Source organism: Manis javanica, chromosome X, assembly GCF_040802235.1.
Source record: "Manis javanica isolate MJ-LG chromosome X, MJ_LKY, whole genome shotgun sequence".
Lineage (NCBI taxonomy): Eukaryota > Metazoa > Chordata > Mammalia > Pholidota > Manidae > Manis > Manis javanica.
Genome location: NC_133174.1, coordinates 42,359,923 through 42,387,746, shown reverse-complemented (window position 1 = coordinate 42,387,746; position 27,824 = coordinate 42,359,923). Strand labels below are relative to the sequence as shown.

General features: G+C 37.4%; 1 protein-coding gene across 1 annotated transcript in view; it reads right to left on the bottom strand.

Moving 5' to 3' along the window:
- Positions 1–26,348, bottom strand: part of USP27X (ubiquitin specific peptidase 27 X-linked) — a 47,523-nt gene extending 21,175 nt beyond the window's left edge. The window contains exon 1 of the mRNA XM_036996347.2: positions 26,184–26,348. Coding sequence (XP_036852242.1) covers positions 26,184–26,348 — 165 coding nt within the window. The remainder of the gene's footprint in view (positions 1–26,183) is intronic.
- Between the last annotated feature and the right edge of the window lie 1,476 nt (positions 26,349–27,824).

Here is a 27,824-nt window from a genome sequence, read left to right as displayed (position 1 = left end):
GCAACATAAGTAGTTTGAAAGTAAAAGGATGTCATAACATGCCACACAATATTAATAAAAATAAAACAGGAGTGGCTATACTAAAATATCAGACTAAATAGACTTCATAGCAAAGAAAATTACCAGGACCAAATATCCATGAATTCATACTGATATAAGTAAATGCTTGAATGAATTAGTAAGTGGGGAAAGAAACAAATCTCCATTGCAAAAGAATTACAAATAATTTATGTAGGTAAGCTGCTCTCAAAGAGGTTGAGCTATCTCCTGTCAACTGTGGGTTACACATAGTAACTTCCTTTGAAAGTATAGTATGGAAAGAATAAAACTATAGAACAGTGGTGAAACCTAACAAACACTATTTCAGCCAGGAGATCAAAGTCAGCATCATGAGTTAATAGTTGTAATCTTGATGTGATGTGGTGAGAATGACACTTGACTTCTGTGGTCTTCCTCCCTAAAGCCCATAATCTCAGTCTAACCATGAGAAAAACATCAGCCAAATTCCAATAGAGGAACATCCTAAAATAGACCTGTCTGGTACTCGCAAAACTGTCAAAATTACCAAAAACAAGGAAAGTTTGAGAATCTGTCACAACCAAGAGGAGCTTAGGGAGACACAATGACCAAAAATATTATCCTGGATCAAATCCTGGGACAGGAAAAGGACATTAGGTAAAAGCTAAAGAAATTGAATAATGTATGGGCTTTAGTTAATAACAGTGTATCAATAGGGTACATTAATTATAACAAATGTACCATATTAATGTAATATGTTAATAATGGGAAACTGTATGCAGGGATATGTGGGAATTCTCTACATTATCTGCTCAATTTTTTGTAAATCTACAACTGTTCCAAAAAATTAAATCTATTAATAAAAATTATAGCAGGGATATTACATAGTAATGAAAGTGTGAATGTACTAGAAAAAAACACAGCAATCATGTATATAAACCAAACAGCAGAGCTGCAAAGTTCATGAAGCAAAAATTAAGAGAACTGAAAGAATAGACAAACCCATAATTAGAATTGAGGACTTCAGTGTACCACTCTCAACAACTGATAGAACAACTACACAGAAAAATCAACAAAGGGATATAGGAAGAACTCTAAAACACTATCAAACAACATAATCTAATTGACATTTATACAACACTCCAAGCAACAACAGCAGAATATACATTCTTTGCAAGCATCCACAGAACAGTTACCAAGATAGACCATATACTGAGCCATTAAAAAAAACCTCAAAAAATTTAAAATAACTAAAATCTTACAAACTGTGTTCTTTAATCACAATGAAATCAAACTGAAATAAGTAACAGAAAGAGAGTAGGAAAATTTCCAAACACTTGGAAACTTAAGAACACACTTCTAAGTAACCCAAGGGTCAAACAGGAAGTTCAAGAAGAATTTTTTACAAATACATTTAACTAAATAAAAAAAATATCAAAATTTGTAGGACATGGATAAAGTCCCGTTGAGAAAGAAATTTATAGCACTAAATGCTTACAGTAGAAAAAAAAATCTCAAATCAATAATCTAAGCTCCTTTACCAAGAAACTAAAGACTAGCAAGCAAAGGAAGAAAATAATAAAGAGCAGAGATCAATAAAATTGAAAATGGGAAAACAATAGGATAAAGAAATCAATGAAACAAAAAGCTGGTTATTTGAAAAGATCAATAAAATTGACAAACCTATGAGGACTGTTACTCTGTTATCAAAACCAACCAAAGACAGTCCAAAAAGAAAATGATAAGCCAATATACTTCATGAATAGAGACACAAAACTCCTTAACAACATATTAGCAAACAAAATTCAGCAATATATAAAATGAAAAGTAGAGTGTAATTCAGGAATGCAAGGCTGCTTCAAAATTTGAAAATCAAACAATGTAAAAACTACCACATCAACAAACACAAGAATAAAAATCACATGTCATATAAATTGACAAGGAAAAGTATTTGACAAAATTCAACACCCATTCATAAAAAAAATTCTTAGAAAATGAGGAACACAAAACTTCCTAAACTTTGTTAAGAACATCTACAAAAAAACCTATAGGTAACATAATTAATGGTGAAAGACTGAATGTTTTCCCCCTAAGATTGGGAACAAGGCAGGGATGTTCTTTCTCATCACTGCCATTCAACATAGTACTAGAAGTTCTAGCAATAAAGTAAGAAACAAAATAAAATGAATAGAAATCAGAAAGAATAAATAAAACTGTCTCTATTTTCAGATGACATGATTATCTATATAGAAAATCCCAAGGAGTCTATTAAAACAAGTTCCTAGAACTAATAAGTGAGTTCAGCAAGTTTTTTAAATGTTCACATTATTTTTATTTTTTCTATAAAAATAATAGACAACTTTTTAGAGCAGTTTTAGGTTTATAGAAGAATTGAGCAGAATATACAGAGTTCCCATATATCCCCCACTTCCCCACGTATGGTTTCTCCTATAATTAACATCTTGCAATAATCTTGCATTAATGTGCTACATTTGTTACAACTGATGAGCCAACATTGATATGTTATTATTAAATAAAGTCCACAGTTTACATTAGGGTTCACATTTCATGTTGTACAGCCTACAGGTTTTGACTAATATATAATATTGTACATTCCATGAGTTTTGACAGGTAGACATTTATATCATACATAGTAGTTTCACTGTCCTAAAAATCCACTATACTCTGCTTATTCTTCTTCTCTCCCTCTACCTACCCTCAAACACCTGAAAACCACGGTTCTTTTTTTTAAATGAAGTATATAGTTGATATACAATCTTATGTTATTTTCGAGTATACAACACAGAGGTTCAGCAGTCACACATATTATTAAATTCTCACCTCAACTACTGCAGTTACTATCTGTCAACACAGAAAGATGTTACAGAATCATTAGCTATATTCTCCATGCTCTCCTACTACCCCCATGAACAACTTATATTATGATTGAGAATTCTGTGCCCTTTTATCCTCCTCACACTCCCGATCCACCCAACCTAACCCCTCCCCCACAGTAACCACCATTCTTTTCAGTGTCTATGGGTCTACTGCTATTTTATTCATTAGGTTTTGTTTTGCTCTTATATTCCACAAATAAGTGAAATCATACAGTATTTGTCTTTCTCTGCCTGGCTTATTTCACTTAGCATAAGGCCCTCTAGGTTCATCTATGTTGTCACAAATGGATTTCTTTCTTTTTTATAGCTGAATAATACTCTATTATGTATATGAACCACTTATTCTTTATGTATTCATTTATTGATGGGCACTGCTTGCTTCCATATCTTGCTTATTGTAAATAATGTGGCAATAAACGTAGGGATGCATATATCTTTTCAAATCAGGGATTTTGTTTTCTTCAGATAAATTCCTACAAGTGGAATTACTAAGTCAAATGGTATTTCTAATATTTTGAGGAACCTCCATACCTCTTTTCATAATGGATGCACCAATTTACATTCCTACCAACAGTGTAGGAGTGTTCCTGTTTCTCTACATCCTCACCAACATTTGTTATTGCATGTCTTTTCGATAGTGGCCATTCGAACTGGTGTGACACGATTTTTCATTGTAACTTGGATTTGCCTATCCCTGATCATTAGCAATGTGGAGCATATTTCCATGTGTCTGTTGGCCATCTGTATTTCTTCTTTGGAGAAATGTCTGTTTAGATTCTCCACCCATTTGTTAATTAGGTTATTTTTTTTTTGGTGTTGAGTCATATGAGTTTTTTAATAGATTTTAGATGTTAACCCCTTATCAGATAAATTATTTATGAATATATTCTCCCATTCTGTAGGTTGCCTTTTTGTTCTGTTAATGGTGTCCTTTACTGAACAGAAGCTTTTTTAGATTAATGTAGTCCCACTTCTTCATCTTTTATTTTGTTTCCCTGGCCTGAGGAGATGTGTCCAGAAAAAAAATTGCTCATGCTTATATTCAAGAGATTTTTGACTATGTTTTCTTCTAAGAATTTTATGGTTTCATGTCTTACATTTAGGTCTTTAATCCATTTCAAGTTTACTTTTATATATAGAGGTAGACAGTAATCCAGTTTCATTCTCTTGTATGTAGCTGTCTAGTTTTCCCAACATTAGTTATTGAAGACTTTCTTTTCCCCATTGTATATACATGGCTTACGTATCACATATTATTTGACTGAATTCAGTAAATTTGAAGGATACAAGATCAATACAAAAATGTCAATCATGTTTCTATTACCAACAAACATATGTAAACCAAAATTTAAACACAGTACCATTTATAATTGCTTTTAAAAATGAAGAGCCAAGGCATATATCTAGCAAAACAAATCAAATAAGATACAAAAAATGGAAAAACATACTGTGTTCATGAGTTGGAAGACTCAACATATAAATATGTCAATTTCCCCCAACATGTATGTACAATTTTAATGCAATTCTATAAAAATCCCAGCAAGATTTTTTACAGTCAATGTTATTTTATCCAAACTTTTGTTATTCTAAAACTTACATAAAAAGGCAGAGGAGGGGCAGAGCCAAGATGGCGGCGTGAGTGGGGCAGCGGAAATCTCCTCCCAAAACCATATATATTTTTGAAAATACAACAAATACAAATATTCTTAAAAGACAAAAAGATTCAGGACAACAGCCAAACTACATCTACACCTGCAAGAACCCAGCGCCTCATGAATGGGGTAAGATACAAGCCATGACCCGGTGGGAATGAAGCACACCCCTCACCCCAGCTCCCTGGTGAGAGGAGAGGAGTCAGAGCAGGGAGGGGGTAGAGCCCAGGACTGCTAAATACCCAGCCCTAGTCATCTGCACTGGGAGCATAGACAAATAGTGCATGATGTGCTGGATACTAGGGAAACAGAACAGTAAAATCTGTGAGCAGTTTCCCACAGCTGGCACCCCTGGGACAAAAGAAAGTGAGTGCTTTTGAAAGTATTAAAGAGACAGAAGACATACAGCTGTATGGAAGCATCCTGGCACACTCAGCCCAGCAGCTGGGAATCCCGGGGAAATTGGGGTGACCTAATGTCCTGGGCAGCAGTGCAACTCTGAGACCCCTCATGGCAATAAACAGCCTCCCACCCATTCCCCCTCCGGCGGGGCCCCGCCATAACAGAGCAGTAACCTGAGACCAGCCACGTGCAAAACAGCCATGCAGACCTTCCGCCACTGGGGCCTGGGCAAGAATCAGAGACCCCTTCTGTGCACAGCTGCCCAGCACAAGATGCGAGGAGTCACCATTCTCCCAGGAGAGGAAGGTGAGGAGCAAGAGGGAAGGGACTCTGTTCTCCCAGCTGAGACACATGCCAACTTCCCACAACTACCTCTATCGCATTGAAAAAACAGAAGAATATGATACAGAACAGAATCACACAGACATCCTCCCCTGAGAGAGAACTTGGGGAGATAGACTTAACCAATCGTCCTGAAAAAGAACTCAAAATAAAGGTCACAATGAAGCTGATGGAATTACAGAGAAATATGCAAGAACAAAGGAGTGAGAATACAGAAATAAAACAATCTCTGGAAGGACTTAAAAGCATAATGTATGAGGTGCAAGAGGCCATTAATGGAATAGAAATCAGAGAACAGGAATACAGAGAAGCTGATGCAGAGAGAGATAAAAGGAACTCCAGGAATGAAAGAATATTAAGACAACTGTGTGACAAATCCAAACGGAACAATATTCACATTATAGGGGTACCAGAAGAAGAAGAGAGAGAAAAATGGATAGAAAGTGTCTTTTAAGAAAGAATTGCTAAAAATTTCCCCAAACTGGGGGAGGAAATAGTTGCTCAACCCATGGAAGCACACAGAACTCCTAACACAAGGAACCCAAGGAGCACAAAATCAAGACACATAATAGGCAAAGATCAAGGACAAGGAGAGAGTATTAAAGGCAGCCAGAGAGGAGAAAAAGGTCACCTACAAAGGAAAATCCATAAGGCTATCATCAGACTTCTCAACAGCAACCTTACAGGCCAGAAGAGAATGGCATGGTATATTTAGTGCAATGAAACAGACCAGCCTTGAACTAAGAATACTTCACCCAGTATGATTATCATTTAAATATGAAGGAGGGATTAAACAATTCCCAGAGAACCAAAAGTTGAGGGAATTTGCCTCACACAAATCACCTCTACAGGGTATCTTAGAAGGACTGCTCTAGATGGAAGCACTCCCAAACCCAAATAGATGTCACCAGAAAAATTAAAATCACAGCAAAGAATGCAGAACAATGAAATACTAACTAAAGCCAAAAAATAAAATGACCTACCCGGAAAAGCAGTCAAAGGAAACACAAATGAGCACAAAATAAAACACCTAACATATAAAGAATGGAGGAGGAGGAATAAGAATGGAGAGAATTAAAGAATCATGAGACTGTGTTTATAAAAGCTCAATAAGTGAGTTAAGTTAGACAGTAAGATAGTAAAGAAGCTAACCTTGATCCTTTGGTAACCACTAACCTAAAGCCTGCAAGGGCAATAAGCACATACCTTTCAATAATCACCATAAAGGCAAATGGACTGAATACACCAATCAAAAGACACAAAGTAATAGAATGGATAAAAAAACAAGACCATCTATAAGATGCTGACAAGAGACTCACCACAAACACAAAGACATGCACAGACTAAAACTCAAGGGATAGAAAAAGATATTTCATACAAACAACACAGAGATAAAGGAGGTGTTGCAGTACTACTATCAGACAAAATAGACTTCAAAACAAAGAAAGTAAGAAGAGATAAAGAAGGACATTACATAATGATAAAGGGGTCAGTCCAGCAAGAGTATCTAACCATTACAAATATATATGCACACAATACAGGAGCACCAATATATGTGAAATAAATACTAATAGAATTAAAGAAGAAATAGAATGCAATGCATTTTTATTAGGAAACTTCAACACACCACTCACTCCAACAGACAGATCCACCAGACAGAAAATAAGTAAGGACACAGAGGCACTGAACAACACACTAGAACAGATGGACCTAATACACATCTATAGAACTCTACACCCAAAAGCAAAAGGATACACATTCTTCTGAAGTGCACATAGAACATTCTCCAAAGTAGACCACATACTAGGCCACAACAAGAGCCTCAGTAAATTAAAAAAGATTGAGATTCTACCAACCACCTTCTCAGACCACAAAGGAATAAAACTAGAAATAAATTGTACAAAGAAAACAAAAAGGCTCACAAACAAATGGAGGCTTAACAACATGCTGCTAATTAATCAATGGCTCAATGACCAAATCAAAATAGAGATCAAGTAATATATGGAAACAAATGACAACAACAACACAAAGTGCCAACTACTGTGGGACCCAGCAAAAGCAGTTTTAAGAGTAAAGTATATAGCAATCCAGACACATTTAAAGAAGGAAGAACAATCACAAATGAATTGTCTAAATTCAAAATTATTGAATTTGGAAAAAGAAGAACAAATGAGGCCCAAAGTCAGCAGAAGGAGTGACATAATAAAAATCAGAGAAGAAATAAATAAAATTGAAAAGAATAAAACAATTGAAAAAATCAACGAAACCAAGAGCTGGTTCTTAGAAAAAATGAACAAAATAGATAAGCCCCTAGCCAAACTTATTAAGAGAAAATCAGAATCTACACACATCAACAGAATCAGAAATGAGAAAGGAAAAATCACGACGAATCCCACAGAAATACAAAGAATTATTAGACAATACTACAAAAAACTATATGCTAACATGCTAGAAAACCTAGAAGAAATGGACAACTTCCTAGAAAAATACAACCTTCCAAGACTGACCAAGGAAGAAACAGAAAATCTAAACAGACCAATTACCAGCAACGAAATGGAAGCAGCAATAAAAATATACCCAAGAGCAAAACCCCCAGGCAAGATGGATTTACTGTGGAGTTTTATCAAACATACAGAGAAGACACAACACCCATTCTCCTTAAACTTTTACAAAAAATAAAAGAGCTGGGAATACTGGCAGACTCATTCTATAAAGCCAGCATCACCCTAATACCAAAACCAGGCACAGTCTCCACCAAAAAAAGAAAATTACAGACCAATATCCCTGATGAACATAGATGCAAAAAGATTCAACAAAATATTAGCAAAGCGAATTCAAAAAATTCATCACAAGGATCATACACCATGACCAAGTGGGATTTATCTCAGGGATGCAAGGTTGGTACAACATTCGAAAATCTATCAACATCATACCCCACATAAACAATAAGAAGGACAAAAATCACGTGATCATCTCCATAGGCGTTGAAGAAGCATTTCACAAAACTCAACATGCATTCATGATAAAAACTCTCAACAAAATGGACATAGAGGGCAAGGACCTCAACATAATAAAGGCCATATATGAAAAGCCCACAGCCAACATCATACTGAACAGCAAGAAGCTGAAAGCTCTTCCTCTAAGATAAGGAACAAGACAGGGATGCCCACTCTCCCAACTGTTATTCAACATAGAACTGAAGTTCCTAGCCACAGCAATTACACAAAACAAAGAAATACAAGGAATGCAAATCAGTATAGAAGAAGTCAAACAGTCACTATTTGCAGATGACACAGCATTGTACATCCAAAGCCCTACAGACCCCACTCCAAAACTCCTAGAACTAATATCAGAATTCAGCAAAGTTGCAGGGTACAAAATTAATACACAGAAATATGAAGCTTTCCTATACACTATTAATGAACTAATAGAAAGAGAAATCAGGAAAACAATTCCATTCACAATTGCATCAAAAAGAATAAAATACCTAGGAGAAAACCTAACCGAGGAAGTGAAAGACCTATACCCTGCAAACTAAAAGAGACTCTTAAGAGAAATTAAAGAGGACACTAACAAATGGAAACTCATCCCATGCTCTTGGCTAGGAAGAATTAATATTGTCAAAATGGCCATCTTGCCCAAAGCAATCTACAGATACAATGCAATACCTATCAAATTACCACCAGCCTTCTTCAATGAACAGGAGCAAATAGTTCTAATATTCATATGGAACTACTAAAGACCCCAAATAGTGAAAACAATCCTGAGAAGGAAGAATAAAGTGGCGGGGATCTTGCTCCACAACTTCAAGCTCTACTACAAACCCACAGTAATCAAGACAATTTGGTACTGGCACAAGAACAGAGTCACAGACCAGTGGAACAGAATAGAGTCTCCAGACATTAACCCAAACATATATGGTCAATTAATATATGATAAAGGAGCCATGGACACACAATGGGGAAATGACAGACTCATCAACAGTTGGTGCTGGCAAAACTGGAAAGCTACATATAACAGAATGAAACTGGATCATTGACTAACCCCATACACAAAAGTAAATTTGAAATGGATCAAAGATCTGAATGTAAGTCATGAAACCATAAAGCTCTTAGAAAAAAACATAGGCAAGAACCTCTTGGACATAAACATGAGTGACTTCTTCATGAATGTATCTCCCTGGGCAAGGGAAACAAAAGCAAAAATGAACAAGTGGGACTATATCAAGCTGAGAAGCTTCTGTACAGCAAAGGACACCATCAATAGAACAAAAATGTATCCTACAGTATGGGAGAATATCCTCATAAATGACAGATCCGATAAACGGTTGACATCCAAAATATATAAAGAGCTCACACACCTGAACAAACAAAAAGCAAATAATCCAATTAAAAATTGGGCATACAATCATGCTAAATGTAAACCGACTGAATCCACTCATCAAAAGACACAGAGTATTAGAATGGATAAAAAAACAATACCCATCTATATGCTGCTTACAAGATATGCACCTCAAACCCAAGGACATGCACAGATTAAAAGTCAAGGGATGGAAAAAGATATTTCATGGGAACAACAGGGAGAAAAAATCAGGTGTTGCAGTGCTAGTAACAGACAAAATAGGCTTCAAAACAAAGAAAGTCACAAGAGATAAAGAACGATATTATATAATGATGAAGGGGTCAATCCAACAAGAGGCTATAACCATTATGAGTATATATGCACACAATACAGGAGCACTAACAAATGTGAAACAAATGCTAACAGAATTAAAGGAGGAAATAGAATGCAATGCATTCATTTTAGGAGAATTCAACACACCACTCACTCCAAAGAATTGATTCATCAGACAGAAAATTAGTAAGGACACAGAGGCGCTGAACAACACACTAGAACAGATGGACCTAATAAACATCTACAGAACTCTACATCCAAAAGCAACGGGATACACATTCTTCTCAAGTGCACATGGAACCATCTCCAGAATAGAGGACCTGCTAGGCCACAAAAAGAGCCTCAGTAAATTCAAAAAGATTGAAATTCTACCAACCAACTTCTCAGACCACAAAGGAGTAAAACTAGAAATAAATTGTACAACAAAAACAAAAAGACTCACAAACACATGGAGGCTTAACAAGATGCTCCTAAATAATCAATGGATCAATGACCAAATTAAAAAGAGATCAAGCAATATATGGAAACAATTGACAACAACACAAACCCCCAACTTCTGTGGGATACAGTGAAAGCAGTTGAAAGAGGAAAGTATATAGCAATCCAGGCATATTTAAAGAAGGAAGAACAATCCCAAATGAGTAGTCTAAAGTGAAAATTATCGAAGTTGGAAAAAGAAGAACAAATGAGGCCTAAAGTCAGCAGAAGGAGGGACATACTAAAGATGAGAGAAGAAACAAATAAAATTGAGAAGAACAAAGCAATAGAAAAAAATCAATGATGAGAGGATTAAACATGGTGGCATGAGAGGGGAGACAGAAGCTTTCTCCTAAAACTAGATACAATTAGAAAATATAGTTGGTGCAACTAATCCTGAGAGAGCAACAGGAAAGAGGATGGTGCCAGACTGCATACACCTGGAGAAAAGAGCAGACCTAACCGAACAGGGTAACGTACCAGAGCTGTGGCTTGGCAGGACCCGAGCCCTTCCCCCATCCCAGCTCACTGGCGGGAGGAAGCAAAACTGAGAAGGCAGGGAGTGGAAGGCTTGGGACTGCTGGATACCTAGCTCCGGAGATTGGCGCTGGGAGCACAAACCTACATTTCATTGTGCTTTCATCATACTCTTCTGATTAGGGGTTGTAAAGTTGGGACAGACGGAGTTCCTGGGATTCCAGCCGCTTGTGAAAAGCAGGTATCCATATGCAGCTGGTCTGGGTCTAAAGCTTATATATGTATGTTCAGCCCACTTGTTCAAGCAGTGGAGACAGGCACAGGAGCCAGGAACCAGGGAACAGCTCTTTCCTCCCCCCAGGCACCAATATCACTCCCCTATGACCCCCGAGATTGCTTCAGGGGCTGAGCAGCTCCAGAATAGAGCTTCTGGATACTAGAGGGCACCATATACAAACATGAAACACGAAAAGAACCTTGTCCAGAGTAAAATTATTAATACACCTCCCAAGAAAGATTTAAATGATATGGACCTCATGACTCTTCCTGAAAGGGAGTTCAAAATAAAAATCATCAACATGCTAATGGAAGTATGGAAAGACATTCATGAACTCAGGAATGAATTCAGGTCAGAGATCCAGTCATTGAAGAGCAAGATGGAGGGTATTAAAAGCAGGTTGGATAAGGTGAATGAGATGATAAATGAAATAGAAACTAGAGAAGAGGAATACAAGAAGCTGACACACAGAAAGAAAAAAGGATTGCTAAGAATGTAAGAATATTGAGAGAACTGTGTGACCAATCCAAATGTAACAATATTTGCATTATAGGGATACCAGCAGAAGAAGAAGAGAGAGAAAGGGATAGAAAGTGTCTTTGAGAAGCTAGTTGCTGAAAACTTCCTCAATCAGGGGAAGGAGATAGTTTCTCAGGCCATGGAGATCCACAGATCTCCCAACACAAGGGACCCAAGGAAGACAACAGCAAGACACACAGTAATTAAAATGGAAAAGATCAAGGATAAGGACAGACTGTGAAAAGCAGCCACAGACAGAAATAAGGTCACATACAAAGGAAAGCCCATCAGGCTAACATCAGACTTCTCAGCAGAAACCTTACAGGACAGAAGAGAGTTGCATGATGTATTTGATGCCATGAAGCAGAAGGGCCTGGAACCAAGATTACTTTATCTGGCAAGATTATCATTTAAATTTGAAGAAGGGATTAAATAATTCCAGATAAGCAAAAGCTGAGAGAATTTACCTCCCACAAACCATCTCTACAGTCTATTTTGGAGGGACTGCTATAGATGGAAGTGTTCCTAAGGTTGAATAGCTGTCACCAGAGGTAATAAAACCACAGTAAACAAAGTAGAACAGCTAATTACTAACCAAATGCAAAATTAAATTAACTATCCCCAAATTCAATCAAGAGATAGACAAAAAGTACAGAATATGATACCTAATATATAAAGAATGGAAGAGGAAGAAAAGGAGGAGAAACAGAAAAAAACCTTTAGATTATGTTTATAAGAGCACACTAAGTGAGTTAACTTAGACTCTTTGATAGTAAGGAAATTAATCTTGAACCTTTGGTAACCACAAATCTAAAGCCTGGAATGGCAATAAGTACATGTCTCTCAATAATCACCCTAAATGTAAATGGACTGAATGAAGCAATCAAAAGACACACAGCAATAGAATGGTTAAAAAAGCAAGACCCATCTATATGCTGCTTACAAGAAACTCACCTCAAACCCAAAGACAAGCACAGACTAAAAGTCAAAGGATGGAAAAACATATTTCAGGCAAACAACAGTGAGAAGAAAGCAGGGGTTGCAGTACTAATATCAGACAAAATAGACTTCAAAACAAAGAAAGTAACAAGAGATAAAGAAGGACACTACATAATGATAAAGGGCTCAGTCCAACAAGAGGATATAACCATTATAAATATATATGCACCCAACACAGGAGCACCAGCATTTGTGAAACAAACACTAACAGAACTAAAGAGGGAAATAGACTGCAATGCATTCATCTTAGGAGACTTCAACACACCACTCACCCCAAAGGATAGATCCACTGGGCAGAAAATAAGTAAGGACACACAGGCATTGAACAACACACTAGAACAGATGGACCTAACAGACATCTATAGAACTCTACATCCAAAAGCAACAGGATATACATTCTTCTCAAGTGCACATGGAACATTCTCCAGAATAGACCACATACTAGCTCACAAAAAGAGCCTCAGTAAACTCCAAAATATTGAAATTCTACCAACCAATTTTTCAGACCACAAAGGTATGAAAGTAGAAATAAATTCTACAAAGAAAACAAAAAGACTCACAAACACATGGAGGCTTAACAACATGCTTCTAAATAATCAATGGATCAATGAACAAAGCAAAATAGAGATCAAGGAATATATAGAAACAAATGACAACAACAACACAAAGCCCCAACTTCTGTGGGATGCAGCGAAAGCAGTCTTAAGAGGAAAGTATATAGCGATCCAGGAACACCTGAAGAAGGAAGAACAACCCCAAATGAATAGTCTAACATCACAACTATTGAAACTGGAAAAAGAAGAACATATAAAGCCTAAAGTCAGCAGAAGGAGGGACATAATAAAGATCAGAGAAGAAATAAACAAAATTGAGAAGAATAAAACAATAGCAAAAATCAATGAAACCAAGAGCTGTTTCTTTGAGAAAATAAACAAAATAGATAAACCTCTAGCCAAACTTCTTAAGAGAAAAAGAGAATCAACACTAATCAACATAATCAGAAATGAGAATGGAAAAATCACGACAGACCCCACAGAAATACAAAGAATTATTAAAGACTACTATGAAAACCTATATGCCAACAAGCTGGAAAAACTAGCAGAAATGGACAACTTCCTAGAAAAATACAACCTCCCAAGACTGACCAAGAAAGAAACACAAAAGTTAAACAAACCAATTACGAGCAAAGAAATTGAAACGGTATTCAAAAACCTACCCAAGAACAAAACCCCGGGGCTGGACGGATTTGCCTCGGAATTTTATCAGACACACAGAGAAGACATAATACCCATTCTCCTTAAAGTGTTTCAAAAAATAGAAGAGGAGGGAATACTCTCAAACTCATTCTATGAAGCCAACATCACCCTAATACCAAAACCAGGCAAAGACCCCACCAAAAAAGAAAATTACAGACCAATATCCCTAATGAATGTAGATGCAAAAACACTCAATAAAATATTAGCAAACAGAATTCAACAGTATATCAAAAGGATCATACACCATGATCAAGTGGGATTCATCCCAGGGATGCAAGGATAGTACAACATTCGAAAATCCATCAACATCATCCACCACATCAACAAAAAGAAAGACAAAAACCACATGATCATCTCCATAGATGCTGAAAAAGCATTTGACAAAATTCAACATCCATTCATGATACAAACTCTCAGCAAAATGGGAATAGAGGGCAAGTACCTCAACATAATAAAGGCCATATATGATAAACCCACAGCCAGCATTATACTGAACAGTGAGAAGCTGAAAGCATTTCCTCTGAGATCGGAACAAGACAGGGATGCCCACTCTCCCCACTGTTATTTAACATAGTACTGGAGGTCCTAGCCATGGCAATCAGACAAAACAAAGAAATACAAGGAATGCAGATTGGTAAAGAAAAAGGTAAACTGTCACTATTTGCAGATGATATGATACTGTACATAAAAAACCCTAAAGACTCCACTCCAAAACTACTAGAACTGATTTCGGAATACAGCAAAGTTGCAGGATACAAAATTAACACACAGAAATCTGTAGCTTTCCTATACATTAACAATGAACCAATAGAAAGAGAAATCAGGAAAACAATTCCATTCACAATTGCATCAAAAATAATAAAATACCTAGGAATAAACCTAACCAAAGAAGTGAAAGACTTATACTCTGAAAACTACAAGTCACTCTTAAGAGAAATTAAAGGGGACACTAACAAATGGAAACTCATCCCCTGCTCATGGCTAGGAAGAATTAATATCAAAATGGCCATCCTGCCTAAAGCAATATACAGATTTGATGCAATCCCTATCAAATTACCAGCAACATTCTTCAATGAATTGGAACAAATAATTCAAAAATTCATATGGAAAAACCAAAGACCCCGAAAAGCCAAAGCAATCCTGAGAAAGAAGAATAAAGTAGGGGGGATCTCACTCCCCAACTTCAAGCTCTACTACAAAGCCATAGTAATCAAGACAATTTGGTACTGGCACAAGAACAGAGCCACAGACCAGTGGAATAGATTAGAGACTCCAGACATTAACCCAAACATATATGGTCAATTAATATTTGATAAAGGAGCCATGGACATACAATGGGGAAACGACAGTCTCTTCAATAGATGGTGCTGGTAAAACTGGACACCTACATGTAAGAGAGTGAAACTGGACCTCTGTCTAACCCCATACACAAAAGTAAATTTGAAATGGATCAAAGACCTGTATGTAAGTCATGAAACCATAAAACTCTTAGAAAAAGCATAGGCAAAATTCTCTTAGACATAAACATGAGTGACCTCTTCTGAACATATCTCCCCAGGCAAGGAAAACAACAGCAAAAATGAGCAAGTGGGACTACATAAAGCTGAAAAGCTTCTGTACAGCGAAAGGCACCGTCAATAAAACAAAAAGGAACCCTACAGTATAGGAGAATATATTTGAAAATGACAGATCCGATAAAGGCTTGACGTCCAGAATATATAAAGAGCTCACATGCCTCAACAAACAAAAAGCAAATAACCCAATTAAAAAATGGGCAGAGGAACTGAACAGTTCTCTAAAAAAGAAATACAGATGGCCAACAGACACATGAAAAGATGCTACACATCACTAATTATCAGAGAAATGCAAATTAAAACTACAATGAGGTATCACCTCACACCAGTAAGGATAGCTGCCATCCAAAAGACAAACAACAACAAATGTTGGCGAGGCTGTGGAGAAAGGGGAACCCTCCTACATTGCTGGTGGGAATGTAAATTAGTTCAACCATTGTGGAAAGCAGTATGGGGGTTCATCAAAATGCTCAAAACAGACTTACCATTAGACCCAGGAATTCCACTCCTAGGAATTTACCCTAAGAACACAGCAATCAAGTTTGAGAAAGACAGATGCACCCCTATGTTTATCACAGCACTATTTACAACAGCCAAAAATTGGAAGCAACCTAAATGTCCATCAGTAGATGAATGGATAAAGAAGATGTGGTACATATACACAATGGAATACTACTCAGCTATAAGAAGAGGGAAAATCCTACCATTTGCAGCAACATGGATGGAGCTGGAGAGTATTATGCTCAGTGAAATAAGCCAAGTGGAGAAAGAGAAATACCAAATGATTTCACTCATCTGAGGATTATAAGAACAAAGGAAAAACTGAAGGAACAAAACAGCAGCGGAATTACAGAACCCAAAAAAGGACTAACAGGTACCAAAAGGAAAGGAACGGGGGAGGATGGGGAGGCAGGGGGGGTAAGGGGGGGAATAAGAATGGGAGTATTAAGATTAGCATGCATAGGGGGGAGGGAGAAAGGGGAGGGAGGGCTCTACAACAGAGAGAGGACAAGTAGTGATTCTACATTTTGGTATGCTGATGGACAGTGACCGTTAGGTGGTTTTTAGGGTGGACCTGATATAGGGGAGAGTATAGTAAACATAGTATTCTTCATGTAAGTGTAAATTAAAGATTAAAAAAAAAGGAAAAGAAAGAAAGAAAAGAGGGATTACTACTTGATAGGATAAAACAATTGGTAAATCAAAGATTAGCGCATGCTTTAAATATCCTTAATGTTGATCACTTAAAGGTTGTCAGATGATCAGCTAGGGAGGTACTCTTTTCTGAAATTATTCCTTTCTCTTAAGAAAAATTTTTTAAAAAATCAGTTCCTGTGTGCTGACCTCCAATGACTTCTACACAGTGGTATAGAGGGCATGTCAAAGTGTAGGCAAAGGGTCTGTTTGTTTCTATGCAGAAGATCAAGGCCTAGCTTGGCTACCCAGAAAATTAACTAAGATATGATATGAGGAGGAGCTTCCGGCATCAGCACTATCTGCAGGACTCGTGCCAGGGGATGATCATCAAAAAGCCTTCACAGGGATCCGGGAGATGCTGCGATTGTGGCTGCGTCCACCCCACCATTTCCTGGACTTGCCATTGGAATGAGGAGGGAGATGTCTAGGCTGGCATGTGCATACAGTGAGACAACGAATTTGACCGGATCTGTACTCTTCGAACTCAACCAGGAGTTGGGAGGGGTGCAAGTTGTAGCGCTCCAAAATCTTACGACTATAGACGATCTATGGTTAAAAGAACATATGGGATGTGAACAGATCCCAGAAATGGGTTGCCTTAATTTGTCTGATCTCTCTCAGACTGTTCAAGTACAGTTGGACAATATCCATCATATCATAGGCTAATTTTCACAAATGCCTAGGGTGCCTAAATGGTTTTCTTGGCTTCACTGGAGATGGCTGGTAATTATAGATTTGCTTTGTTTATGTCACCATATTCCTATTATGTTAATATGTGTGCGCAAGTTAGTAGTTTAATACCTATACATACTTAAGGTACTTTACAAGAAGATATGTCAAAGAAATAATCAATCCTCCCATGTTTTCTTCCATATGGTACCTCTATAGCTTTTCTTCTTCCTTCCTAATTACAACCCTTAAATAGAATTCGTGCCTCATATCGAATTTACCGAGTATCATAATTCCTCCAGGTGGTAAAGATACCTCGAGACAAGTGCTGGGCATAGAAGCCACAGGGCATAAATCTGCAAAGAAGTAAAAAGCTAACCTTTTCAAACAATATGGCTTCTCTCTCACTCACCAACTTTACATTTCCCTGTATGGCCCCGGAAGATGACTGGTTAGCCAGAGACGGGTAAGATTCCTCAAGGGAGGAACAACCTAAGACAGGCACAGTCGCAGGGGGGCCATCAGGTGAGAAATTGGGGAACAACAGTGGTGAAGCTCAGAACCTCACCGCCCCCCCACCCCCGTGTTGAGAGAAAGCTTCTGCATCCGTGGATGTTTTATTGCCCTTGTCTAGCTCGGATCAGCACATAGTCTACAGGCACACATCTGATCATCTACAATTGCTCTCTTTCAACACTAAACTATGTTTTCTACCTTTATCTTGCATCTACCTACCACTTCAGCAGTTTATTAAAAATAAAAATAACAATAATAATAATAAAGGGAGAAATGTAGGATCCACATATAAATCAAGTATAAAAATCAAACGAATATTCATATTTGACCTGATTGTTTATAGTTCTTCATGCGTGATCAGAACCGAAAGTTTCTGTGATGAATGCCCTTGTACTGTTCACCATGTAAGAACTTATTCACTATGTAAGAATTCGTTCACTATGTAAGAACTTGTTCGTTATGCTCCAGAAGATTGGAGACTAACGAGAACTAGGCTTGAGATGGATTAATGATTGTGCATTGAGCATTGACTCCCCTATACAGAATTTTATTGTTGTTAACAACCATTTGATCAATAAATATGAGACATGCCCTCTCAAAAAAAAAAAAAAGCGAGACCCATCTATATGCTGCTTACAAGAGACTCACCTCAAACCCAAAGACATGCACAGACTAAAAGTCAAGGGATCGAAAAAGATATTTCATGCAAACAATACGGAGAAAAAAGTAGGTGTTACAGAAATTGTATCACACAAAATAGACTTAAAAACAAAGAAAGTATCAAGAGATAAAGAAGGACATTATATAATGATAAAGGGATCAGTCCAACAAGAGAATATAACCATTATAAATATATATGCACCCAAAACAGGAGCACCAGCATATGTGAAACAAATACTAACAGAACTAAAGGAGGAAATAGAATGCAATACATTCATTTTAGGAGACTTCAACAAAACATTCACTCCAAAGGACAGACCCACCAGACAGAAGATAAGTAAGGACACAGAGGCACTGATCAACACACTAGAACACATGAACCTAATAGACATCTATAGAACTCTACATCCAAAAGCATCAGTATACACATTCTTCTCAAGTGCACATGGATCATTCACCAAAGTAGACCACATACTAGGCCACAAAAAAAGCTTAGTAAATTAAAAAAGATTGAAATTCTACCAACCACCTTTTCAGACCACAAAGGTATAAAACAAGAACTAAATTGTACAAAGAAAGCAAAAAGGCCCAAAAACACATGGAAGCTTAACAACAAGCTCCTAAACAGTCAATGGATCAACAACCAAATCAAAATAGAGATCAAGCAATATATGGAAACAAATGACTACAACCACACAAAGTCCCAACTTCTGTGGGACGCAGGAAAGCAGTCTTAATAGAATAGTATATAGTAATCCAGGCATATTTAAAGGTGGAAGAACAAACCCAAATGAATAGTCTAACATCACAATTATCGAATTTGGAAAAAGAAAAACAAATGAGGCCTAAAGTCAGCAGAAAGAGGGACATAATAAAGATCAGAGAAGAAATAAATAAAATTGAGAAGAATAAAACAATTGAAAAAATCAATGAAACCAAGAGCTGGTTCTTTGAGAAAATAAAGCAAATAGATAAGCCTCTAGCCAGACTTATTAAGAGGAAAAGAGAATCAACACACATCAACAGAATCAGAAACAAGAAAGGAAACATCATGATGGACCCCACAGAAATACAAAGAAACATTAGCAACTACTATGAAAACCTATATGCTAACAAGCTGGAAAACCTAGAAGAAATGAACACCTTCCTAGAAAAATACAACCTTCCAAGACTGATGAAGTAATAAACACAATATCTTAACAAACCAATTACCAGCAAAGAAATTGAACCAGTAATCAAAAACCTACCCAAGATCAAACTCCTGGGCCAGATGGATTTACCTCGAAATATTATCAGACATACAGAGAAGATATATTACCCATTCTCCTTAAAGTTTTCAAAAAAAATAGAAGAGGTGGGAATACTCCAAACTTATTCTATGAAGCCAACATCACCCTAAGACAAAAACCAGGCCAAGATCCCACCAAAAAAGAAAATTACAGACCAATATCCCTGATGAACGTAGATGCAAAAAACTCATCAAAATATTAGCAAACTGAATTCAAAAATACATCAAAAAGATCGTACACCATGACCAAGTGAGATTCATCCCAGGGATGCAAGGATGGTACAACATTCGAAAATCCATCAACATCATCCACCACATAAACATAAAGAAGGACAAAAACCACATGATCATCTCAATAGATGCTGAAAAAGCATTTGACAAAATTCAACATCCATTCATGATAAAAAAAACTCTCAACAAAATGTGTATGGAGGGCAAGTACCTCAACATAATAAAGGCCATATTTGATAAACACACAGCCAATATCATACAGGACAATGAGAAGCTGAAAGCTTTTCCTCTGAGATCGGGATAAAAACAGGGATGCCCACTCTCCCCACTGTTATTCAACATAGTACTGGGGGTCCCAGCCATGGCAATTACACAAAACAAAGAAATACAAGGAATCCAAATTGGTAAAGAAGAAGTTAAACTGCCACTATTTGCAGATGATGTGATATTGAACATAAAAAACACTAAAGACTCCACTCCAAAACTACTAGAACTGATATCAGAATACAGCAAAGTTGCAGGATACAAAATTAACACACAGAAATCTGTGGCTTTCCTATAAACTAACAATGAACTAATAGAAAGAGAAATCAGCAAAACAATTCCATTCACAATTGCATCAAAAAGAATAAAATACTTAGGAAAAACCTAGCCAAGGAAATGAAAGACCTATACCCTGAAAACTATGAGACACTCTTAAGAGAAATTAAAAGGGACACTAACAAATGGAAACTCATCCCATGGTCCTGGCTAGGAATAATTAATATCATCAAAATCGCCATCCTGCCCAAAGCAATATACAGATTTGAGGCAATCCCTATCAAATTACCAAGAGCATTCTTCAATGAACTGGAACAAATATTTCAAAAATTCATATGGAATCACCAAAGACCCTAATTAGCCACAGCAATCCTGAGAAGGAAGAATAAATTGGGGGATCTCACTCCCCAACTTCAAGCTCTTCTACAAAGCCACAGTAATCAACACAGTTTGGTATTGGCACAGGAACAGAGCCACCGACCAGTGGACCAGAGTAGAGACTCCAGACATTAACCCAAACATATATGGTCAATTAATATTCGATAAAGGGTCCATGGACATACAATGGGGAAATGACAGTCTCTTCAACAGATGGTGCTGGCAAAACTGGAGAGCTACATGTAAGAGAATGAAACTGGATCACTGTCTAACCCCATACACAAAAGTAAATTCGAAATGGATCAAAGACCTGAATGTAAGTCATGAAACCATAAAACTCTTAGAGAAAAACATAGGCAAAAATGTCTTAGACATAAACACGAGCAACTTCCTCATGAACCAATCCTCCCATGCAAGGGAAACGAAAGCAAAAATGAACAAGTGGGACTATATCAAGCTGAAAAGCTTCTGTACAGCAAAGGACACCACCAATAGAACAAAAGGTATCCTACAGTATGGGAGAGTATATTCATAAATGGCACATCCAATAAAGGGTTGACATCCAAAATATATAAAGAGCTCACACACTTCAACAAACAAAAAGCAAATAATCCAATTAAAAATGGGCAGGGCAAAGGAACTGAATAGACACTTACTTCTCCAAAGAAGAAATTCAGATGGCCAACAGACGCATGAAAAAATGCCCCACATCGCTAGTGATCAGAGAAATGCAAATTAAAACCACAATGAGATATCACCTCACACCAGGAAGGATTGCCACCATCCAAAAGACAAACAACAACAAATGTTGGTGAGGTTGTAGAGAAAGGGGAACCCTCCTACACTGCTGGTGGGAATGTAAATTTGTTCAACCATTGTGGAAAGCAGCATGGAGGTTCCTCAAAAAGCTCAAGATAGAAATACCATTTGACCCAGGAATCCCACTTCTAGGAAGTTACCCTAAGAATGCAGCAGCCCAGTTTGAAAAAGGCAGATTCACCTCTATGTTTATCACAGCACTATTTACAATAGCCAAGAAGTGGAAGCAACCTAAGTGTCCATCAGTAGATGAATGGATAAAGAAGATGTGGTACATATACACAATGGAATATTATTCAGCCATAAGAAGAAAACAAATCCTACCATTTGCAACAACATGAATGGGGCTAGAGCGTATTATGCTCAGTAAAATAAGCCAGGTGTAGAAAGACAAGTACAAAATGATTTCACTCATATGTGCAGTATAAGAACAAGGGAAAACTGAAGGAGTGAAATAGCAGCAGAATCACAGAACCCAAAATTGGACTAACAGTTACCAAAGGGCAAGGGACTGGGGAGGATGGGTGGGAAAGGAGGGAGAAGGGGGGGAAGAAGAAAGGGGGCCTTATGATTAGCATGTATAATATTGGGGGGGCACTGGGAGGGCTGTGCAACACAGAGAATACAAGTAATGATTTTACAGCATCTTACTATGCTGATGGACAGTGACTAATGAGGTATGTGGGTGGGGACTTGGTGAAAAGGGGAGTCTAGTAAACATAATGTTCCTTATGTAATTGTACATTAACGATACCAAAAAAACGCAGAGGATGAAAAGTACAGCAAAGTGAATACAGTCAATTATATCACAAAATCTTTGTATCATAATAGAAGGTAACTATACTTATTCTGGTAAGCACTTAATAATGCATATAGTTGTTATATCATTATGTTGTATACCTGATACCAATATAATATGTAAGCTATACTTCAATTTTAAAATGGAAAAAATGAAATTTTTTTAAAAGCAAAGGTATTAGAATAACTAAAACAACAAGTGAAATAAAGGAATAAAGTTCAAGGAGTCACACTGCCTGATTTTAAGGTAAAGATGCAGAGATACTAGATCACTCATACGTTGCTAGTGGGAATGTATAGTTGTTCTGAAAAATAATTTGGTAATTTCTTATGCAACTAAACTACCATATGACCCAGTAATCTGACACCTAGGTATTTATCCCAGCGAAATGCGAACTTATTTCCACAAAAAAAATGTGTACTTGAATGTTCATAACAGCTTTATTTGTAATAGCTAAATTTGGAAACAACCAAAATGTCATTTAATAGGTGAATGGTTAAGCAAACTGTGGCATATGCATACCATGGAACACTGTTCAGCAATAAAAAGGACAAATGATACACACAGTAATTTGGATGCATCTTGAGTGCATTATGGTAAGTGAAAAAAAAAAGCCAGTCTCAAAAATTCACAAACTGAATGGCTCCATTTATATTACATTCTTGAAGTGACAAAATTAAGAAGTGGAGAACAGATTTGTGGTTGCCAGAGGTTAGGGATGATGAGTAGGAGGGAATTAGATGTGACTATAAGGGGTAGCAGGAAGATCTTCACAGAGATGGAACAGTTCTGTATCTTGATTGTGTGGTGGTTACACAAATCTACATGTGATGAAATGACATAGAACTATGCACACACATTTTTGCAATGGCAATTTTCTATTAAACAAGATATAAGTATTGGGAACTGGGTGAAAGTTACACAAAGGAAAACTGATATAACCTCTTAAAAAGGAATTTTAGATAAAAACAGGAGGAAACTGAGTATTCAGCAATAATTTCCTACCATATTGTTTTCAACTAGAATGTCAGAGTTATTATATTTTCCTGAAATCAGAGGTCCCCAAATGTCTCCAGATGCTGTAATAAGACTGACCTCATAAGGGTCTATATGACAACATGTCCTTTGCTGTTCATATGGGCAACACTGGTGGAATACAGGAAGTCCAGGTCTTCATCAAGAACTACAGCAGAAGGGAGAGCCCCCAGGACCCTGTGGGCTCTCATTAAACATGTCTCAACAATAAGGAAACATAGGAGACTGAGTTGGCTCTCTTGTGTTTTAAGACCAGATCAGAGTTAAATACCTTCCACCCCAGCCTAACCAGTGACTAGTGATCTTGTCATATGAATATGCTCTTCCATTCACACAAGGTGATTTATACAAGTTTAATATAACCCCCATGTCTGCTATCCTAGCTTGCACTCTTCTATTTCTTGGCCACCATGTGTTGACCAACTGGGATAATGATCCTGCTTGACCCATATCCTGCTCAGTCACCACAAGCCATTCTGCTGGGTGTGATCAAGTGGGGAATTGGTTTCTTTAGGTCACACTATAGATGAACTTAGGCAAGGTACTTAACCAATATCTGAGGACCTGGAGTTGAAATAAATAGATTCAGGCACTTCTCTGTCTATCATCACATAGGCCTCTGTGACTTTGATTTTTTTTAAAGAATTTCATTTACCCAGTTATAAATCATCCTTTAAAAAAGTATTATTATTCAATGGAATGACAGCAACATAAGATCATAAGAAGCAAGCTTCAACTTGGTAAATAGATCAGGATGACCTCCCACAGAATTGGAAAGACCTCTAACATCTTCACATTGGCAGTACATGTCTAGGAAACCATAAGCATGCCAGCAAAGTTTGCTGCCAAGAAATATGACATGGAAGAGAATCCACCATCCTGGGAGAATTTTGAAAAGCAGTTTACTAAGAGTGGAGTGATCAACTAGGATGGGGCTTCTTAAGATTTATTCCTAGGAAAAGCTCATTTTACTTAAGAGTCAGATTAACAAAGACTTGGGAGGGATGGACAGAAGATTCTGGGACTACATTCTCTTGGGTGAAGACTATATTATCCTTAATGGAGCAGCAGGAAACCAGAAGGTTAAAAATAAAAGAAAGGGATTACATTGCCAGAATTTGTGACAGCTTTCCCTTTCCATAAGATAGGAAGAAGAAGCATGAACAAACCGAATAAAGTGTGGTAGAATATTGACCTATTTTGAGGGGAGCGATGAAACTAGCAGGCCAGTCAGTTCCCATTTCTAAAGGTCAAAGGACCACAGCTCTAACAAATGGAGAGAAAATTGTGGGGAACTGGAAAGATAATCTCAGCGATTCACTAGGACTCCACCCTAACAAGTAAATGGAAAGAATCTGCCTCAAAGTGTTGAAGTATTTGAGGAGTGCCAAGGCAAGAGACAAACCCTTTTCATTATGGTACACCCACCACCAATTGGACTTCACTAAGAGAGCAAGTTTGCACATGAGGCTGTCAAGGTCTATCAAACAAGGAAGATGATTTACAAGGGTGAGGAAGATCAGAATAGTATGAGGCAACCCCAAACATTCTATCTGCTCAGCCATCCACTCACCCTGAAGTGGAGCAGACATTTATCATTGAAAACTGCAAAGTCCAATGAGCCCAAGAAGATTTTTTTTTAAGGCCAGGGAGGGTTTTCTAAGGACTGAAAGGTTTTCCAAGTGGGTAATAGAGATGCATTAAAGTACAGGGCAACATAACACTGGAGACAAGAGGGAGTGTTGAGGTCTTTGCTCAGACAGTTGATATAGGGATATGTAGAATGAAGTCAGAGAACATACAGGGAGCGTTTGGGGATTGGATCAATTAGAAAGCAATGGTAAATTGAGAAAGAGAGAGAGGTCCTCATGGGAATCACTAGGAAGACTTTTTGCTGGTCATCAAAGGGCTAGAAGCTGAAGAGCCACCCCATTCAATTAGGATGGAATGCCTGAATTTCCCAACCCCAGGAACAGCAACAGCCACTCAAAAAAAAAAAAAAAAAACTTAAAAATTCTGCACTTGACCCCATCATGTGAGATATGAAAGACTACATGACTTTCCAATTACTACAACCAAAAGAACTAGAAAGTAAAAATAAAGTGATTGATGCTGTTACTTTCTAGAAACCATCAAGAAAACAAGTGTTTTGTGGTGAACTAAAGGTTTGGGGATGGTGAATCCCTGCAACAAACCAACAGTAATTGCCTTTTCAGAAAGGAATGGGCAGAGAGACTGGGGAAGAATGTTGCAATATGCTCTCTTCGGTGAAATGGGAGTGAACAAAAAACAGACAACACAACAAAGGCAGACAGACAATGGCTGCAGCAGCCCCGATGTGGTGCAGCTCCTTTATTTTTATACTGCCTTTCTTGGACCTCAGCCAAGTGCTATACTCATCTTTTCCTTCTCAGGGAGGACAGGCTAGAACATCTTGTTGATTTTCTTAGAATCTGCCCAGTTAGCAGGGGCGGTGTTTTCACACACCTCCAAGGTCTCCCTGTTTTCAGCGTGAAGCGTCCTGGCTCGTTTTCGAGGACAAGATATGCTTTTGTGGGAAGATAACATCCAAGGACTGCACCAGTTGTTCTCACGCTGGTGCTTCCCGATGCTGCATTCAGGCATGGGGGAAGGTGCTTTCCCATTCTGCATTCAGACATGTGAGAAGAAAAAGGCTCTACCCTACAGAGAATAAGAGGCTGTTAAGTTTCTTATAAAGTCAATTACACACTTACCATATGACCCTGCCATCCCACTCCTAGGTATTTACCCAAAGGAAATGGAAATTTATGTTCACAAAAACCCATACATGAATGTTTGTAAAAGCTCCAAACTGGAAATAACCTAAATGTCCTTCAAGGGTGAATGGATAAACAGACTTTGGTATGTCCATATAATAAAAGGACAATAATTGCCAGCAATAAAAGGGAATGACCTATTGATACATGCAATAACATGGATGAATCTCAAATGCATTATGCTCAGTAAAAGAAACCAGAAAAGGAGGCTACATACTGTATAATTCTATTTGTAATTGGGAAAAGGCAAACCATGTGAATAAAAACAGATGGTTGCCAGCAGTTGGGGGCAAGAGGAAGGTTTGACTACCAAGGGGTAAAAAGGGAACATTTTTTGATATAGAAATTTGCTGTATCTTGATTGTGGTGGTGGTTATACAACTGTATACATTTGTCAAAATTCATGCAACTGTACTCTTAAAAATGGTGAAGCTTACTGTATATGAATTATATTTTAATAAACCTCACCTTAAAAAGTGCTGAGTTTATAAAAGATAAAAAATAAAAATAAATAAATAAATAATTTTTTTTAAAGTGCTGAGTTTGAAAAAATTTTAACTGATTATCCAAAGAGGATACATTGAATAAAATAGCCCAATCTGGTTGGTTCCTGATTAGATCAAAGGTAGGACCCAAAACCAAAAAACCCACATGAACTCACCTATCATCTCTGGGAAGAGACCAATGTCTCTACCCTTCAGAAACAAAGGATGTGTCCCGAGGCACTATGATGAGCAGTACATTTTGCCTGCCTGTTATTGTACTTTACAGATAAGACTGCATCCGGGGGAAATGGGAGAAGTTGTTTTTGTTCTGAACCAAAAATATTCAAAAATGTATGACCATTCCACCCTTACAAATTTCAAACTAATAAAGCAGGAGTAGTGGGTTCCCAGCACATTATTACTTCCCAAGGCCACACTGGACTTGTGGGATGAATACAGAAAGAAATATATACCTATACTCTCCCACTGAATTCTGGACAAAGATCTAATTTATTAAAAACTCCTCAATTGTAGGCACTGTTTATGAGATAGGAAAATTTGCAGGGGCACCTGAAATCTCACAAGAAGCACCCAAGATTCAAGATTGAACTGGGCTTCAAGTGGGCAAGTCTTATCAACCTTAAGGATTTCTTTTCTTCTGTTTTTTCCTAATCTAATAGAGTCATCAGTGTTTGTAATAAGGTGTGGAGAAAGAAACAGCTGCCACAATGCAACTAATTTTGATGTGGGAAAAACTACAGATTCAACACAATCCCCATCAAAATACCAATAACGAGAGGAGCCAAGATGGCGGCATGAGTAGGGCAGTGGAAATCTCCTCCCAA